This window comes from Rattus norvegicus, chromosome 5 (genome assembly GCF_036323735.1).
Source record: "Rattus norvegicus strain BN/NHsdMcwi chromosome 5, GRCr8, whole genome shotgun sequence".
Lineage (NCBI taxonomy): Eukaryota > Metazoa > Chordata > Mammalia > Rodentia > Muridae > Rattus > Rattus norvegicus.
The window spans coordinates 167,608,589-167,629,168 of NC_086023.1; the positions used below are offsets into that span (position 1 = coordinate 167,608,589).

The following is a 20,580-nucleotide window of genomic DNA, read 5'->3' on the forward strand; positions in this document are numbered from 1 at the left end:
TCTGGGAAAATGTGCTCCATCATACAGAAGGTTTTATAGGAATTAACTTGAGGGTCAACCTACTAACTCTTTTTTGGCCCATGACATACACAGCCAACTGAACTGTAACACAACTGTGTGTCTGTAGCAGTAAAAACTTACGAAACTCTTCTTAGGAGATCTAAGATTAATTCTGAATTAAGATTAAATTTAAAAATATTGCTTAAAACAGAGAGGAAACCAACTAATAGAAAGATGGTAGGATTTTCCTATTAATTGCTAACTGTGAAACCTTTGAAGTCTCGGGTGTTCATGCATGTTCCCTACACTTCATCAGGGAGGGATCTGGGCCATCAGACTTTAAAAGCACATGAGGCAGAATCACAGGAGCCTTTGCCTTCCTGTTCTCTACCCCAAGGTGGTCTCAGTCTCTCTTTTAAAAACAAAACAAAACTGTGAAGCACAAAGTCTTGAACGTAGAGGGGAAAGTTTAAAATCTATATTCTATTCAGTATCTATGAGCCTCTACATGAAAACAGCGCTAGAACAGTACTGAGTCGATGCAGAGTGTGCCTTGTGCATGGACAGCCACCGCCCTGAGAAGCTACTTAAAGCAGAACAGAAGAGAAACTCGAGTTCCCATTTCCATTTGTGGTCACAACCAAGGCTCAATTTCTGTCCCTTTAGCCTCTAACATGACTGCAAGCAGTAAGGGGGGAGGGGGGGCAAAGACAGGGACAGAATGTTGAATGCACATGGGTATGAGACGGGCTGTCAAATGAGCATGTGAGAATGTTGAGTGTGTAAGAGAATGGTAAGTGTGTGTGGTGTGTGCGAGGAAATGCTGAGTGTATGTGTAAGCATCTATGTGAGAGAATGTTGGATGTGTGTGTGTGTGTATGAGGGGAAATGCTGAGTATGTGTGAGAGTCTGTGTGAGAGAATGTTGAATATCTAAGCAGTGATGGCATGTGCCTTTAGTCCCAGCACTAGGGAAGCAGAAGCAGGTGGATCTCTGTGATTTTTGAGGCAGCCTAGTCTACAGAGGGAGTTCCAGGAGATCCAGGAATACACACAGAAACCCTGTCATTCATAAATAAATAAATAAATAAATAAATAAATAAATAAATAAATAAATAAATAAATAAATACAGAGGTAGCTTGGAGGCTGGAGAGATGGATCACCAGTTACAAGAACTGGCTACTCTCTCAGAGGATCCAGGTTCAATTCCCAGGATCCACATGGCCGTTCACAAAGGTCCATTAACTCCAATTCCTAGGGATCTGACACCTTCAAACGGACATACATGTAGACAAAACACCAAAATTAAAAAATAAATTAAAGGGGCTGGGGATTTAGCTCAGTGGTAGAGCGCTTACCTAGGAAGCGCAAGGCCCTGGGTTCGGTCCCCAGCTCCGAAAAAAAGAACCAAAAAAATAAATAAATAAATAAAATAAATTAATTAATTAATTAAATATGTAAAAGAAGAACATTGAGTGTGAGACAGAGCATGTTAATTTGTATGAGTGTGTATGAGAGAATGTTGAGTGAGTGAGTGTGTGTGTGTATGTGTGTGTGTGTGTGTGTGTGTGTGTGTGTGTGTGTGTTCGTTCCTGTTCCTCAATAGTGAGGCTGCTTGAGGAGAAGCTCCAGGCAGGACTCCACTCTAGTACTGGTTGAGAGAGGGAGAGGAAATCGCAATGCGGTGAGCCGTCACAATCCACCAGAGCTCTCGACAGGACTGTGCAGCCAGGGTTGCAGGATAGAATGGCAGGTCCCCTTGCTGTGCTTTTAAACTGCACCGTTCCCAGAGTTCAGGTTCATGCTGGACATAGGCCAGGTGCTTTTAGGAACTGTAATGATGGGTAAATAACCCCTCCCAGCTTATGAAAACATAAGTTCAATACTGGGCAGAGTTGGAACTCAGAAGGCATGCTGCTAATAAACTCATACTTCATTGTTTAGCATGGGGGTAGACTGTGTGCCTAAAAGCACAGGGTTCTGGGTTCAGGCCCCAGCACTAGGGGAAAATAATCCAACTTCAGTGCTTCTGGTTAAACTATGGCAATTCAAAAAAAATCTTTAAAAAAACTGTTCACATAGTAATATTGCATGAAAATATAATCTTAATTAAAAGCTACTGTTTAATGTTTTTACAGCAGCTGTAAATGATTAAATAACAGACCATATGTGCTAGTTTTGAAATCCCAGCATCTTAACAGTAAAACTAAGGTATAAACTGGTTTCAACTGTACCGCCATATTCAACCCAAACAGTCAAACTCTGACACTACAAAGTGAAAGTATCCAGTAAACGACAGGCAAGCACTCCATTATTGTTATCTAGCAAAAACGCATGATACATGACTTCACAATATAACTTCCTAACCTGCTTCACAATAAAAATGTAACCAGTGGGGCTCTTGAAATTGACAGATGATATGCTTGGCTGACAGCTATAATTCTAGAGAATGAACCATCCTTTCTAGTCAACCTTCAAATATTTTCTAAATGATAATTTTAGATTCGTAGTGCAATTTAACTAAATCTTTCTAAAATGTACAAAAAAATGTTCACTCAGCTAACTGAATTCTAACCTTGAGTTTGGTTCTGAAAATTGAGATTCACATTGCCAAATCTACTCAAATCCAGATAAACGCATTTGGCCTGTTTCTAGGGTGCTCTGACCTCTGCAAGCTAAGTCATAAATATATTAACTAGATGAGCCTGCTAATGATACCATTGCCTTCCATTTAGAACAGAAGAGGGCAGTTTGGGGTCTGCAGTGAACAGCACACATTCCCTGTTGCAGCAGCAATTCCAACTCTTACAGGGCACGCGATCAAGAGTGTGGAGAGGAGACTTAACAGAGCTCTACACGTCTCTGTCTGCCTCTCATTACTATGTGCTTAAATGTAATCAGTGGGATCAGAACTGGCTCAGGGAAACAAGCACACACTGGTGCAGTGCAGGAGACACAGTACCCACAGCAACGCAATGCCATGACTAACCTGAGCCCTCCCGGCTCCTGTCACACCGACAGGAGCTAAGCCCTAACTGCCTGTGAGTGCTGGTCCAGCGGGTGCAACTAGGAAGCAAATGAAACCCATCTGTAATTCTCCAAAAGGAGTCTTCATGGTTAAAAAGTAGCTAGTAAATTACTAGTGTTGTTATTTTACCACCTCTCTTTCCCCTCTTCACAGAGGTGTGAGTACTACTCTCCCCCTTTCTAGTCTTAAGTAGCCCAGAGTTACTGTTTTCTCCCCAATCATGTTACTGTGTCCCTGGTCCAGAAGCCAGGTTCAGCAAACTCCTATTCACAGTACAACTGGATTTCAATATAAATTATGGGGCAGAAACAGTCAAAGCAGAGGCGTGGACGGCTTGCGTGAGTGACGCCTAGGCTCTGGGGCACTCTCCTGTCCTTCGTTTCATGCAGCTCCAACTTTAGCAACAGGTGATCAGGTTCTGTGACTGAACGGGAGGCAGCCATTGCTGGCGGCCCACAGAAACATGCCAGGCACCAGTCTCTCTTGTTTAATGACCTGAGAAGAGTGGCACATCAGTCACCCCCACTCTGCAGGTAAGGAATTGGAGGGTTCTGACCAATTCGGCCAGGACCCACTGTTAGGAGTAGCTCAACTGGGATTCAAAGACTCCTCTTTGGCTCCTGCACAACAGCACCTCGCCCTACCCTGCATCATTCAGTACTGGACTGCAATTACAGAAGTGTGTGTGTGTGTGTGTGTGTGTGTGTGTGTGTGTGTGTGTGTGTACTGGACTGCAATTACAGAAGTGTGTGTGTGTGTGTGTGTGTGTACACCAGCACTTGAGGGGCTGTGACCTGTCTGTGTGACTGAATCCATTGCTTTAAATCCTCACAGAAAGCTCATGAGCTGAACACGGTTTATGTTGCCTAAAAGGACCAAGTAACTCATCTAAGATCACACAACAGCAAAAGGCAGAAGCCCAGGACCTCTTCCTGGTCCGGGCTGTCTTGCACTTGAAGGAGTTACTCTGGCTGCCAGACCCACCCATGCCTGAAAGTCAAAAGCTTTTCAAATCCTACCTTCTATAGGTGGCACGGTGTTGAGAACACAGTAGGTGCTAGTTCCGCAGAATACACTTTGGGAAACGCTCTAAGGAAACAGAAAATAAAATGTAAAACTAATCTTTGAAAGAGACATATTCTGGCTCTTCTGTGATATTCCTACCAAAGATGCAAAACCTGGATCTAACCATGAGGTAACACCAGATAAATCCAAATAATGGGCATTCCACAAAATGCCTGGCCTAGGATCTTTCAAATCAAGGTTTCACAAGTGAGACAGAGCCACTGAGAGCCACTGGCAGCCATCTGTGACCCAGAGAATGAAGAGGCTACTAAACGTGCCCCAGATTCTGGCTGGACTGTTTTTCACAGTGGTCAAAGTGAAATAGGGGTAGGATGTTAGCAATGTCTCAATGCTCATTTCCAGGTTGTGGCTGCTGCAGTTAGGAATCGAAATGTCCTTATTTGTGAGACACACACATCACAGCATTGGGAGTGGTTGAAGGCACTAGCATCTAGTCTGCAAATGGTTCTGAAGCAAGAGCACTTTGCACTGGAGGCTGAAGACATAGGAAAACACACATTGTCTGTGTGGTTTTTTTTTTTTTTTTTTTTGGTTCTTTTTTTCGGAGCTGGGGACCGAACCCAGGGCCTTGCGCTTCCTAGGTAAGCGCTCTACGTCTGTGTGGTTTTTAATAGAGTGCATATATAATGTGCACAGAATTAACATGTAAGAAGCAATGCCCACGGCACCCTCGTCCACAGTCCACATCAACATCACTAATCATGTCCCAGCAACGCACCCAATACCCAACTCACACAACAGACTCAGCTGAACAGCAAAGGGCATTGCATGGAGAAGCAAGAGGAGGGAGGCAGCAGACGTGGGCTCTACTGCCAAGTCACTCCACTCAAAGAAAGCTCAAGTTTGCACACAAAAACTGCATGTGAAAAAACTTTTAAAAGGGAAAAAAATAGTTGGGTCTCTCCGGTCAATTATTTTCAGTCCTTATTTGGCTGCAATACTAATTGAGATCTTAGATTATTCTCATATATTATAAAGCACATATTTTACACTTGGAGAAACAAAGTCTCAAGTTCAGCAGTCACCCACAGCATCTGTCTGTGAAGGACCGAGACTGTGGTTCCGTCACTCATTAGCTGTTCTTGAGAAGTGAGCAGGCCTAGAGAGGTGTCGTGTACCACAGACAGGAAGACGGCTCTCCTTCCTACGGTGGCCCTCCCTGCCCATCTTCTCCAAAGCAAGGAATTCCACTATCACACCACCTTTACAAGCACCACTCCCGCGACGTTAACGAGGATAATCTTTAACAATTTGAACGTTTTCTAAGAGCAAAGAAGTTGCCTGACTAAACGTGATTTCATGAATGTTCCCTTCCCCTCTCTCTTCCAGCTGTGCAGATCCAGAGTCTCGGCAGTAAACTCAACAGAGCTGCTCCATAACAACTCCTACACCCACCACAGCAGCTATCAGCTCAAGCTCTCTCTCCTCAGTGTCTGGAAGCCTCTTGTAGGACTTACTGTCCTTCTCCATTTGCTTTAGCCAATAGCAGTAACCTATGATGGCATCTGCAAACATCTAAATCCAAGCACCACCCTCCAAATTAAAACTATGGCCCACATTAGAACTGCCCAGCACACAACAGGGGATCACAAGGGAAACACGGGAGCAGTGAAGAAAGCAAGGCCCCATGGCCCCTCACATCTGCCAGCCTCAAGCAAGCATGCTAACCACACAGAGACAACTGTTTTCCATTCAAGGCTTAACATTTTCTATTACCAAAAACAATTAACATTGGTTTTAAGGGTAGCTACTACTCAGGACACCTTAGCAGTCCCCAGTCAAAGGTGTTTAAATCAGTAGTGTCTGGTGAGACACACTAACATACACAGCCTTACAATCTAGCTTCCAAGTCTGGTAGTAAAACATTGAAAGTGGCAACACAGAGTTCTGGCACTGAGTGTGACAGACAGAGCTCAGCCACGCCCCTGCACAGCACTGGCTTCAGAAGGTTCCCGGTTATTTAACAAAAGAGCATAACATGGAAGCAAAATCTTATCAATCTGAACCTCAAAACCTCCAGGCTCTCACAGCATAAGCCACGGCACAAGACAATGGGAACCACAGGAGGCAGCCACTCTCTACAACCAAGGATCTTCCACAGGCCCACACCTCTCTGCAACAGTGCAGTGGCTTGGCTAAGGGAAGGCACATGCCCGGCAGTGCAGGGAGCTGAGACTCAACAGTGAACAAAGACATCCTGCCTCCTCAAGGGGCATGTAGGGAGTAAGGCACACTGACCCTAAGTGGGGCGCTTTAAATCATCACGGTAAATGCACACTAATGTGAGAGTCCAGAGGAATGCACTCCAAGGCTTCTGAATGTGTAACTCTGGCGCATCTTTAAAAGAGTGCTCGACAACAACCATGGAGAACCTGAATCCCAACTTAACCAAAAGGCCAGTCAGTGTCAACTTGGGGAACTTTCAAATTCTGATGCTCAGGATCCAATCCTGACCGATGAGGACAGACACCTAGGACAGCCATCTCGCCATCCTTTTTGCAGGTTCACAAATAAACCCACAGCAGGAAATAAACACCTGTGTGACTTTGGGCAACCACTCACTCTGTTTCAAGTCAAATGGGAGGGTGATTTTGAATGTGACTTCTCCAAATTACCCTTCACACCTGTAATCTGTTAACACCCGACTTCTCGAGTCCACCAGAAATCCTCTAACAAGTCCCAGAGACATCAATGTCCAATCCACAGCCACACCTCGACCATCAGGAACCAGGTTTCCAACCTCAGAGATCAGAACTTAGAACTTAGGTCTCTGGTTCTGAAGCTCTTCAACTACCTTATTCTATGGACCAAAAACGTTTTCAAAACTAGGCCAGAATATCCAAAAACAAAATTAAGAGAAACTACAGTAACTCTAACTCATTCCAGCACAGTGCTCGGTACCTGGTAAAGTACCCAAGCAGGCACTGCAGAGCTGTTTAAAATGCTGGCAGAAGCTACACGGTCCAGGTGAAGAGCAGGACTGAAAAGACTGTAATGAGAACACCAGAGAAAGCTGCGTGAGGGCTGACAGTTGTGGAAACGCAGAACTACGGACTCAGTAAGGAGGAACGGAGCAGGAACTCTCCCTCACTGTCTTTTCCCAGAGTCTAGGCCAGGATGTAATAATACACAGGCACTTTTGCCAGGTGGGCTCACATGGACACATTCATGAAACAAAACGCTCTAAGTGACTGAAGGCCTTGAGAGAGGAAAGCCCTCCACGTGAAGTCCTTGCAGTAAACACTGAGGATGTTAAAGCTAAGGGTCCACAAAGCTTCCAGATGGACAGACATGCTCACGCCCACATCCTGAAGGAACCAGGTCAGAAGAGGCTCCCTCCCCTGTTCTCACTCCACTGGTGAGAACTGACCACAAAGCCATTCCTAACTGCAGTAGAGAAAAGCCCGGAAAAGGAGGGTCAAGACCCACTGTCATCTCAGCATAATGCCACCAATAAACTGTATTTAACTGCAGAAGACATGCAATTAGTTGATATGTCTTCAACTAACCAAAAACACTACCTTTAATCCCTAGGTCACTCTGCATCTACAGCCAATCTAGTTGTTCTCTTCTCTGGTAAACATCTCTAACATACTCAAATCTGAGTGCATATCAAGGGCATCCTTGAAGGACGTTTGTCTAGCCTCTTCATTCCATTGTCTGTGCTTCATTCAAAGTCAGGTGTTTGTGGACTTTATAAATGAACACTATTTCCCAGAGTTCATGGAAAGGAAAGGGCAAAGCCCTGGGCTCTACTCAGGGCCCTGGTACACATCACAGCCACGTGCACTCTGGGTTCTCACGCATGGCTCTGAGGTGCTGTCCCTCAGCACCCCTGCTTCACACAGGAGCAGACCAGCAGCCAGGACTCTCTCTCACTCCAGCTAGGGTGTAGATAGTTTTTAGAACAAGTCATGTCTCTTTAGTCAAGAAACTGGACAAAATGAATTGTCACGGACACTAAGAGCCAATTTTTGGTTACAGTACAAGCCTGCTAAATAAGACAAGTGCAAGGTCTGTCAGAAGACACTTCATGAATCCAGGCTAATGACATCTGAGACTGAAGAATCGACACAAGACGCTTTATCCTTTTCCTGAACTACAAAAGGTCAGTGGGGGAGGAGGTCTGTATGTGGAACAGCACAAAAATACATTAAGCTATGTATCTCACCACCTTCCACAAACTCTGAAATATCCTAAGGGCTACGGCTCTACCATAACCCTCTCAACACCCCACAAGAACAGAGACAAAACCGAGGCAAATGCTTGCACCACAAGGGGCAAGTCTAGAAGGCAGTTCTTCCCTCCCAACAGGCAAAAAACAACAACAACAACAACAACAACAACAACAACAACAACAACAACAACGAGACACCAGCTGCTAAGGCAGCAAGAGAACTTAAGAGACCCTCCAAGAGAGCTGTGTCTACAGCTAAGTAAGTGTCTGGGACAAACCACGACAAAGCTGCAGAACTGCATTTAGAATGCACCCAGCCATGTGGACAGACAGAGAAACAGAGTTGATTCACCATGGCCAGAGATGTATGTAGGGTATAAAGTAATCCCAGAATTTTTGGAGGAACCTTTACAGATATGAATCATAATATTGTTATAATTTTTATAAGTTTAATTTTCCTAGGACACAGTATATTCAACAATCTGAAAATAAACAGTGCTTAATAAATGTCATCATTTGTACAAATATCCATACGCCAATACAACATGTTCTGGAAACGACCATATAAGACCTAGGCCCTGTTGCTGGTGACTCCTCAGAGACGTAGATGAAATGTCAGCAGAATCATCCAGGCCGTGACTCTTGACACAAGCTGAAGTCATCAGAGACAAAGAGCCTCAGCTGAGGAGATGCCTCCATGAGACCCAGCTGTAAGGCATTTTCTCAATTAGTGATCAAGGGGGGAGGACCCAGCCTTTGTGGGTGGTGCTGTCCCTGGCTGACAGTCCTGGACTCTATAAGAGAGCAGGCTGGGAAGTCAGGCAAAGCCAGTGAGTGGCCTCTGCATCAGCTCCTGTCTCCAGGCTCCTGCCCAGTTTGAGTTCCTCTCCCAACATCCTTCAATGATGAACAGCAACGTGGGAGTATAAGTTGAATAAACAAATCCTTCCCCCACAAACCTTTTTTTTGGGGGGAGGGGTGTCATGGTATTTTGTTGCAGCAGCACATACCCCGACTAAGACACTAGCTAACACCACACACCACGTCATCACAAGTGTCATCTCACATAAAGTCTTACTTTATTCCAACAAGTAGCAGCAGACATTATGGCCGCTCTAGAAAAGAGTAAGAGCAAGTCTGGGCACCTGACCAGGATCACTGGCAGGGAGGCAGGCTCCCGGCAGAGCTTCCAGCCTCCACAGGCACTTGGGAAAGCTGCCCCACGAGGAAGTTCTGAGAGTTAGAGCAGGAAAAGTGACCAGGCTCGAGTCGGCGCTGACCTGTCTAAGATCGTCAGAACTTCCCAGGTACTCACTCTGTGGCTCATGAACCACAACACCTATCACTTAACACCACGGCCTTAAAACTAAAGCTAAAGGAGAGAAAGACAGGGTTTCCACAAAAGCAATGAGGCACAGGCCAGGACAATGGCAGACACACCTGCCCCAACCCCAGTGGAAGTGTGGAAGTGTGGAAGTGCACCTCAGTGTGAACAGAACAGAGCTAGGAAGGAAGCCAAGCACTCTGGGAAGGCCAAGGAGGCATCGCCTCACCTACTTCACTGAAAAAAGTGGCTCTCAACCCAACCCCTAGCATGGTTACAATTAAACTACTCAAAGTCTAACACAATTATCAGACTGCCAAGCCCAGGGAAGATCAGAGGAAGCAAATCAGAAGCGAAAAAACAGGGCTAAAATCCCACACATCAGCAAAAGAGTGCCTAGACAGCAAAGACAGGTTTTGTTTGTTTTTTAAAACAATAAGGGGCTGGGGATTTAGCTCAGTGGTAGAGCGCTTACCTAGGAAGCACAAGGCCCTGGGTTCGGTCCCCAGCTCCGAAAAAAAGAACCAAAAAAAAAAAAAAAAAAAAAAAAAACAATAAAAACTGAACACAAGGCTTAGAAAGATGATTGGCTCATCTGCCATAAAAGTAAACGTTCCGCTCTCAAGGCCTGAAAATAGCACAGTATTAAACACGGCTCAGTTCCATAACCTATGCCCTTCACAATGAGGCCAATAGGCAGACAAGACGCCTTAAGCTCCATGCTCCACATTACCAAAGGCCAGTCTCGCCCTCTGCTTGTGTGACATATGAAATACATCCAAAGGGACTGACTCATTTCATCAACAGCACCCTGACACAGGAGTCACCTGCACTGGCCAGGAACCCCAGGTAACAAGTCTACCTTTACCAAAGGAGATTCTCGTCAGGGCCAGTTATAAGAGAGCAATGTTAATGGTGTGAAAAGCCCACAGTGTGGTGACATGGGCTACCAGAAAAGCATCGACCCTTGGTTGCCCCCGTCTCTTCCCTAACTCCCATCACTGCAAGCATCCCATCTGCATCCACAGGGCCGCACTTACAGCACTGCCCCAATGTCTCCTGCACACATCGTCCCCCCTCTGCTGCAGGACGCAAACTTCCTGATGGACCTGCTACAATCCATCATTTTGGCATCTCCACACACTCAAAGGGGCCGTGTGAAGAGAGCACACACTTGCTTTAGACTAGTGTAAGGTTTCATTTCCTGGGCAAAACAGATTGTGACTTCTGTCATCTTGCTACCCAGTCTTCTCAACTTGCTGATAAAAGAAAATCCCAAGTGGGAGAGGCTCATTAAAGGACGTGAGGGTAGCCTCCCACTAAGTGAATTCTCAGATGACCCTGGGAGCTTGGAAGCCAACTCTTCTCCAGCTGAACCTTCCTGTGAGAGCCAAGCCCTGACTAACTCAGAACTGCTAAGTTCATGAGGCCCTAAGCAGACCTTAGCCATGCCCTTCTGAACTCCAGACCCTCAGAGAACCCTCGAGGAAGAGCTGTGGTGTTTTAAGAGGCACGTCTGTGGTCATGTTTCATAGCATCTGCAGACTCTACACAGCCACAGCCCAAGGTCCGGCCGCCCCACTTTTGTTTCTCTTTAAGCCATCATTTCACTATCATTTCCTTCAATAATCTGCATATACCAATGAAATGTATGTCTTAGTATGTATGAGTGTTCTGCCCTCATGTGTATCTGTGTACCGTTATGTGCCTGATGCATGCAGAAGACAGAAGAAGGTGTTGGAATCCTGGAGCTGGCATTTCAGAAGGCTGTGAGCTGCCATGTGGGTGCTGAGAATCAAACCGGTCCTCTGCAGGAGCAGCCAGGTGCTCTGAAGCACGGAGCCATTTCTCCAGGCCTGCCACTCTGATTCTCAAGGAATCGCCATCCATCTCTACCCTCCGCCTCTCTCCTGTCCGGCTGTCTCTCTGGCCATTCTTTCCCAGCACCTATGTGTCCTCTCTCTCTACCCTCAAAAGCCTTCTCTTCCCCATGGCAACCTCAAGCTGCACTATAGAGTCCCCTAATTCCCTTGCTATGACTCACCCTATCCTTGGTTAACAGGCACTGTTACTGCTCTGCACAGAAGGACACAGCACTGGGCCAGTCAGGCAAGGCTGCTGCTTCAATGAAGCTTGTGCTCCCCACAACCCTCCAGATGCACTCACCATTTTCCATTTTGCCCTGTACCAAGATGATTGCCCACCATGCACTTCAACATCAGGGTTCCCTTGCTGTCTGACAGCACCATGAAGAAAGAAAGGTACGGAATTACTCTTAAACCTTGCCCCCATGTTTCCAACGTGGCTGTGTGTATACATATTTATCTTTCTCTTACATTCACTTCTCACTATGGCCTCACAGAGCTGCTGGACATATGGTTCAAAATCTAGGAAGCACCATCTAAGATGAGCTACACTCTGCTACAAAATTCATTCACTATTCACTCATTCACAGGGAGGGAGGGTGTGCAGGGGGGTGTACACTCAAACCTATGAGTTTTTCTTCAACCAAACACTGTCAAGAGTTCCTGGCAGGCATCATTTCCCCTAGACACTGATCAGATCTTGTTTGCTCCGGCTCATCTCTCAACCAACAAATAAACTTAAGCCCAGATACCCGTGCCATCCTCTAGAAACAGGCATCCAACTGAGAACAAAGAGAGAACGAGAAACCAAGGCTGTGGACAGAGAGCACAGTGGTATGGCACGCTCAGACCTGATCCAATCTAGACAGAGGGGAGACCAGAGACAAACAGGTAGAGCCATAAACACATGTGAGCTGTGGGCCTGCTTTCTGGAAGAAGGAAGGGACACCTAGTCAAGAGTGGACTGCAACCATGAAGAAGCACAGGTCCTCCACACAGCAGAATCTGAAACCTTCACCACGCTGTGAGGATAGCTGAGCTGTGTGTAAAGTGGAGCCAGAGTCCTGATTAGCTCCTTAGAGGAGAGCTGACTTTATTTACCCAATCCACTCTACTCCTCTTCTGGAAAAAACACTTGCAAAAGTCAGAGTCAGGAAGTAACCTAACTATCTCTACATTGCTGTACTACGCGCCTACCTGGTCACCTGGAACTCTCTGTCATTCTTTTCTCAGTTAAACTCCACAAGTTCTGTCCAAAATTCTCCTGCCTCTCAGGTTTATTCCATAATACATTTGCCTTAAGAGCGCCGAATCCCATCTGCAGTTCATATAACATCCTAATGCCAGTCTCCCCCTCTCCTCCCACCACCCCCATTGCTCCATGAAGACAGGAAGTCTGAATCTGTCCTTTTCTGAGCTTTGCAGACAGTTATTATCTGCTGAGTAAATGACCTGACTCAAAAGCGCAGTAGCAGATTCCCACAGTAAATACTAGACTATCTTCTGCCTCCAACCACTGTATAAATGTCAATGCCACTTGTTCTACCTCCAATAATTACACACAAAAATACATACATATATACATACATACATATATACATACATACATACATACATACATACATACATTGTGCTGATTCTGTATTAACCAGCATGTCAAATTTTTTCTAAAGAAAAACTATGAGCAAACTTTCAGATCAAAGGAGCGTACTCAAGCACCCACCGGCCGTAAGCACAACTGCTTGCTGTCTCACACCCACAAAGTCTAGCTCCAGCCTACAGTGAGCATCAGTGCTATATCAACACAGCTCACTGCCTTGATAATTTCAGGCAGCAGTATGCTTTTTAGGTGAGATGTTCAACTCCTCGAGCTAAGCAGGAGTTGCTAAGCATATAGGCCGATCCATTAGGATGATTCTAAGTCCTCAGACAGACACAGATTTAGCATAATCTCAATTGCATATACTGTGGAAACTGACAAGCTGATTCCAATATTCAAATAAACACAAGGAAAGTATTATAGTCAAAGCAATCCTAAAAAAGAACACAGCTGGAGCCTGCGCAGGCCTGCAAACCACGCACTCGGGATAGGGAAGCAGCAGGATTGCAGCAAGTGTGTGAGGCCAGCCTGGGCTACATCAAAACAAAGCCTCAAAACAAAACAAACGCCACAGTATCACAAAGCTCCAGTAAGAGATGAAGCCCAAGATGATGGCAGAAACAACATGTAGAGAGGCCAAAGGAGAACAGGGGCCCCAGAAAAAACCTTCTCACCGACAGTAAAACCAAGGGTTTTTCAACAAGGGTAAGACACCTCAATGAAGACAGAGCAGTATTTTTCAACAAATGGACAATGACAACTGGACATTACCTAGGAACGTTAGTCTACCTCACACCACAAACAAAAACTAATACAAACATGAACTAGAGCTCTAAACAAGAACTGAACTGATTTGACAATGTAGAAAGAACTTTTACAATTACAGTAACAACTGAGTGTATAAAAACAAACTGCACCAGGAAGATGCACATGTCACTAGTACACCTCCTCCCAGCAGATCCCCCTGTCAGTCACTGGGAAAGGCAAGTGAAAACTATCCTGTGGACAGTCAACTTCCCGTGTACAAGACCAGGAGACAGCAAAGGCGACAGTAGCAAGTGTTGGCTAGCAAGGGACGAACTGGAACCAAATCCAGGGCAGCCACACTGCAGAAGAACCCAGGTCCTTTAATAAGAGAGTAAATTATAAATCTGCATTTCTGTCTAGGCATGTCACCCAAGAGAACAGAAAGCATGCCCGCCCATGCAAAACACCTTTGAGTACACAGCCTCACCGACGAGCGAGTGGATGCTCGGGATGTGGCAGATGGTTGCAGGGACTTGGCACCCGGAAAAGAAGGAAAGAGACATGAACTTCAGAGCACCACCAGCCACACAGCCACCAGCCACACAGCCACCAGCCACACAGCCACCAGCCACACAGCCACCAGCCACACAGCCACCAGCCACACAGCCACACAGCCACCAGCCACACAGCCACACAGCCACCAGCCACACAGCCACCAGCCACACAGCCACCAGCCACACAGCCACCAGCCACACAGCACAATACTGTCAATCCACAGATGTGAGGTGTCCAGCCAGACAAACCCACCAAGACAGGAAGCAGATTACTAACTACTCAAGTCAAGGGAAGGATGCGAACTGCCTCCTAAAACATATAAAATTTTATTTGTGTATTAGTTGTACAAAATACTCCATTTCATTATGACTGTTTCAAACATTTTTGCAGTGTGATCTGATTTTTACAGGTTTTCTTTCTGGAGTACAGAGAACACTGTGGATTTGAAGACGGCTGCTTAACTGTAACAGAAATGGTCACAGGATGTATGTGATTATGAAAGCTATCTTTTTTTTTCCTTTTTTTTTTTTCGGAGCTGGGGACCGAACCCAGGGCCTTGCGCTTGGTAGGCAAGCGCTCTACCACTGAGCTAAATCCCCAACCCTATGAAAGCTATCTTAATAACACTACTGTTAAAAGAAACCAAGCTGTGTGTAATGACACTTGCAATCCAGCACTCTGGAAGTAGAGGCAGGAGGATCAGAAATTCAAGGACAGACTCAGCTATATACAGGGTTCTAGGTCAGCCTCGGTGACACCACACACACACACACACACACACACACACACACACACACACACACCCCAATCCCTTCTCCTAGTAAAGCTCCGTACACCTCCTTCTTTGGTTGGGCAGAGCACAATGCTGAGCAGCTCCCTGCACAGCATCTACTCAAGGCTATCACGATGAAACACCGATTGCTAAACCCCTGTAGGTGTGGAAAGTTCAAAGGGACCCCACCCCTTACAGTCTTCCAAACTGTTCTTTCATAGTCTCCTATTTGCCTTCTGTAATTTTATGAGAAATCATGGGGGAAAAGTCAGGGAACAGGAAGGAGATGTGAAGGTGCCCCATTGTGAAGGCCCCATGAGGTGCACACAAGTGGCCACAGGAACTAACACATCTAGGTTCTTCCTCCCATACCTAGTCTCAGGGCACTGTCTTCCACTGTTTCTAGAATCTGTCTATTATTTGAGTGTGTATGTGTGCATGTATGTATGCGTGTGTGTGCATGTGTGTGCGCATGTGTGTGTGCATGTGTGCATGTGTTCGTGCACATGCGTGTAGCTATATACACATAAATGCAGTTAGAGATTCCCCAGAGCTGGAGTTACAGGTCATTGTAAGCCACCTAACATGGGTACTGGGACCCAAACTCCAGGCCTCGGCAAGAGCAAAACCAGAAAGCACTCTAACAGCTGGACCTTCTCTCTAACCCATGTCTTCCGAGTTTACCTAAGGATGCAAACCTCCAACCGCTAAGCTGGTTCATAACCAGGGGAAAGGATGTAAAATCTATTCAAAGATCTGAACTGTGAGACCTCAGCTGACGTTGACACTGACCCCCAAAAAGATGCCTGACACCTGAGAATGCCCACAGAGCAAAGTGCACACAAACCACTGTATTCTGGTATCCCACATTACATCGTCAAAGCACAGCTTTGGATAGTCACAACACCCAGAAGTGACTTATTTCTCATACACCAAGGATAACTGACCAATGTCCTCCTCAGCCTCCAATCTGTAGCTACAATAAACAATTCCTAGTACGTTTGTCTGTCTGTGTGTGCACCTTTGTTGTGGAGGTTAGAAGATGATTTCAGGAGACAGTTCTCTCCTTTTATCATGTGGGTTCAAGGAATCAAGTTCAGGTGTCAGGCTTAGAGGCATGCTAAGCCATCCGCCAGCCTCAGTATCTTTACACTAGGAGTGGAGCCAGTTTAAGATGCCATGACCCCTGCTACAGGGCACCATCTCCTCTCTGCTTAGCCCTCTGCATAATGAGCAGGTCACTCACACTAGCCCACCTCCACCAGGACAAAAACCTGGTGTTTGGACCCAAAACAGGGTTCAGTCCAATTCTGTCTTGAATTTTCTATACTTACTGACCCATCAAAGGTGAAGTTAGATAAAGGTGAGCACTAGAGTCAAGACATGCACAAGTCATGACCGGAGGCCACAGCAGACAGCACATACACATGTAACTTAAGCTAAGAAACTTGCTAGGAAACTAAACAGCAGACAAGAGGATCCTTGGCATGGAAACTGGGGTCCCAGCTCAGTCCAAAGTGTCTCCAGGGAAAACTTGAGTGCAGATACACCAGGGACAGTCCCAGACTTCTGCTGCCTCACTGTCCCAGAAGCCTCAGTACTAGAACTGCCCCTACTCAGCTTGTCCTATGGGGCCAGACTATTGCAACCCAAAATGCACTAATTCTTTTTGAAACAAGACTTCACTATGTAGAACTGGTCTAGAAGTCACTGTACAGACCTGGCTGACTAGCCCAGAATGCATTTCAGGCTTGAGAATAAGACGTTACCATGCTTTCTCCTTTCAGTGGGGCCACAATATACCAGTGTAGCCATTTCTGAACACACAAGTTGGCGGCATTAAGTACAGGCACACTGCGCATCACGTATCAGCATTGATTTAAAACATCCAGAAAGATCCTACGTCTTTATTATTTTACTGAACCAACATTTCTACCTTTGCTCCTTCAGCAAATGGCAAGATCAAGGTACCTCTGCAGAGCAGGGCTGGCAAAATATGCACAAGACAGCACAGAGCAGTCCCAACTGAAGCACCAGAGCAGGGTATGATACGGCACAACCACAGAGGCCAGAAGAACTACAAATACCAAGAGGACAGACAAGAGCTGTCATGCTGTTTGCTCAGGCTAAGAGGTCGTCTCCTTACCACACTTGCATCAGAGGGCACCTGCACAAACAGCAAGGCTTACACTTAGGATAATGTAACTGGTACAGAAAACAGAAGTCTCTTCCCATCCAAAATGCCTACAGTAAATTCTGGGCTCTAAATTTGGTCAAGTAATCTGTGATCAATTTCTGGAGGACCCCTAGCAAGAAACACAAGTCCTTAAAAGCTCTGAGTGCCCACTCACCACCCTTCTACTGTTATAGCCAACAGCCTCCATCAATAAAACTAAACGAGCAAGAACCCTCCACTGAAACTCTGTCAAAGCAAACGACTCAGCCAGCACATTTCATAATAGCAGACCTGGGACAAGACAAAGAATATTTACAAGAACACCACACACTTGAACTTGTCCTCCTGTATCTTTAAGTACAAAAGAAACTCAAAAAATGAAATTATATACAAGACCTCCCACAGTGCCCGACCTGGAGCAGCCCAGGGATGGTGTCACGCGAAGACGCTGTACTACTGATTGCAGCAGACCACGGCGACTCCCCCACCGAGAGTTCAATAGAAGAGTCTGAGTTTACTGAATTACTGGCAATCAATACATTTTAATAACACTTATATTAATCAACTTGAAAAAACCTAACTAAATGAATTTAAATACTATCTTGAACATACATGTCTAGGGTCAACAAATAATACTTTTCCAACTGCAGTCACATTATTTAAGTCTACTTTCCAAAACTATAAACCCTCATTCATACCTAAATAAAGGCTTTAACTCCACCACAGAGGATGCCTAAGAAGACTGTTTCCGTATTGAACATCTTCAGTAAAAACCTTAACAATTCTTTAACTTTCTTCAAACAGAGGGGGGAGGGCATTTCTATGCACAGCAAGCATAAAGGAGGCAGCTAAGAGGCGAGGCTTCGAATTCCCCTGGCGTGGTTTGAGCCTACATATTCACTCTTGACCTGGTGTGAGAACTTCGAAAGCAGAAAGTCCCACAGAGCAGCCAGTATCAGCAAGGGAGCTGCACAGCACAGTAAAGTGCATCCATCCACCTTCACTTTCTTGCCATCCTGAGAAAGAACGGGCAGAAGTTAAGAGGTCATTTCCAAGACAGCACTTTATCCACTGGGCAATCTCTTCACAATCACTACCAACTAACTCATGACACAGAGCTGAGGGCTGGGAAAGACAAGATGAGGAGAACAGCCAGCGTCAAAACAAACAAAGGGATGGATGGGAATTGTCTGATAAGGACAAGAGATAAGGAAGCCAAAGAGAGACTTCTACCTCTGGCCCCAAAAGTAGCATCCAAGTCAGCAGCACCCTGCTGGTGGTGGGGTTCCTTAGCCAAGGTCACCCCTCTACTGAGGGGAAGAGGCAGCCCTACCCAGGAACCACAGAGCTTATTAAGAAGCCAGCTGATTGGCTTATTACTGCTTGATTCAGGATAAGAGAGGTACATTGATGCTGATGCCAAGGGCTATCTCCAATATGTAAAATCTAATCACTGCAGCCCCTAACTTTTCAGACATCCTACAGAGGTACACAGTTTTGAAAACTGCTAGGTCTTAACAATAAATAGTCCTTTCTTGGGGTCAGCATGCTGACTTAGCCAGTAAAGCATTTGCCAGCAAGCCTGGTGGGCTAAGGTTGATCCCTGAAATCCACATGGAGAACTGACTCCAGGAAGTTGTCCTTTCACCTGCCTGTGTCTACCCTCTCACATGTTAAATCAAAACCAACCACAAGGCCGGGGCTGAAGAGATGCCTCAGCAGTTACGAGCACTCTGTTCCTCCCGGATTCTGGAGATCAGTCCCCAGGACCCATGTCAGTGGCTCCCAACCACCATGACTCCAGGGAGTTCCGACACCTTCCTTGGCCCTCAATAGCATGGTACTCACTCTCATGTGCTCATGCACGTACATACACATAATTAAAAATATAATCTTTAAAAACTAAATCCCTGGAGAGATGGCTCAGTGGTTAAGAACACTGGTTGCTTTTCCAGAGGACCCAGGTTTGATTCCCAACACCCACATGATGTTCACAATTCTCTGTAACTCCAGTTCTAGGGACCCAAAACATTCTTTAGACACAGAAGTGGTACACAAACATGCATGAGGAAAAACACCAAACAGATGAAATAAAATGTTTTAAATGTAAGAACGAATTTTAAATAAAATAAGAATTTCTGTCATTACATTACGAACAGCTGACTGGTAGCTTCCACAAAGCCCTGCATCCTACCCCCAGCCCTTCAGGGGAAAACTTGCATCTATACAATGTATTTTTATACATAATATATATATGTATATATATATACAGTCATATGTACATATGAATAAATACACAATTCCATGATTCTAAATCATATTTTAATAATATCAAAACTATTTAGCTCTTAGGAAAAATAATTGTCATGTGTACCTTCAAATGCATATCCAGAAGCTAAATGCTTTCTTCCCTAGTACATCTACAAAAAAAATCCCAAAAAAAACCAGAAAGCCTAGCTCCCCAGACAAGCCACTCATCTGCCGCCATCAAACAACTCAAAAGCCCATCAAGCTCCAGCTCTGCTCAGGGACACGAGGAAATGGTATCTGGGCTGTCCCATGGTTTAAATGCTGCCCCCAGGGCCAGCCAGTAACCTGGGTGCACTAGCACATTGTCACCACTGGGAGGCAGACTCGGACGGATCCCTGGGGCTTTCTGGCCTGCCACCGTGGGCGGTGAGCTCCAAGCAGAATGGAGGAGCTAGAAGGTGCAGCCCCATACACATTAACTTTTATTTATGTGGTGGGGAGACATGTAAAGGCCAGAACAAAACTTGCTGAGGTCAGTTCTCTTTCTACCATGTGGAGAGCTTGGCCTTGCCGGCCCCCAAAACGAAATATTCAATGATAAAACTCTGTAACTTTCAACTCTGTGCCTCTCTATATGATTTCTAAAAAGTTGTAAACTGTAAACAAGATTTACACACGCACGTACAAAAAGGTTAGTTTAAAAACTCCAGAGCAAGACTCATTGACAAAGTCCTTAGTTCATCTCCTAGTGAGGGTACAAGCGTGAGCGCGCGCACGCGCACACACACACACACACACACACACACACACACACACACACACACAGTTTAAGACAAGTATCAACAGCAATGACTACAGTTTTATCATCTACTCTAACCATGAACTGAGCTAAAAATGGCACTACCTAAAAGCAACATATGCTATTTTTAAATGTCTTTGTCAATTAAATAGTCAGATAATCAGTGAGCCCCCCCTCCCAAGAAAGCAAAGAAAATTAACT

At 45.5% G+C, this 20,580-nt stretch overlaps 1 protein-coding gene across 20 annotated transcripts in view; it reads right to left on the bottom strand.

Moving 5' to 3' along the window:
• The window catches only part of Camta1 (calmodulin binding transcription activator 1), an 847,864-nt gene that overhangs the window by 816,950 nt on the left and 10,334 nt on the right, over positions 1 to 20,580 (bottom strand). For 16 of the 20 annotated variants that reach the window (XR_010066428.1, XR_010066435.1, XR_010066434.1 and 13 more), the window contains exon 2: positions 4,048 to 4,117. The exons of the other annotated variants lie outside the window; for them this stretch is intronic. Coding sequence is in view for 10 of the 16 variants with exons in the window: in XM_063288086.1 (XP_063144156.1) it covers positions 4,048 to 4,117 (70 nt within the window). In the remaining 6 variants the exon portion in view is untranslated. The remainder of the gene's footprint in view (positions 1 to 4,047; positions 4,118 to 20,580) is intronic. 20 annotated transcript variants of the gene reach the window in all.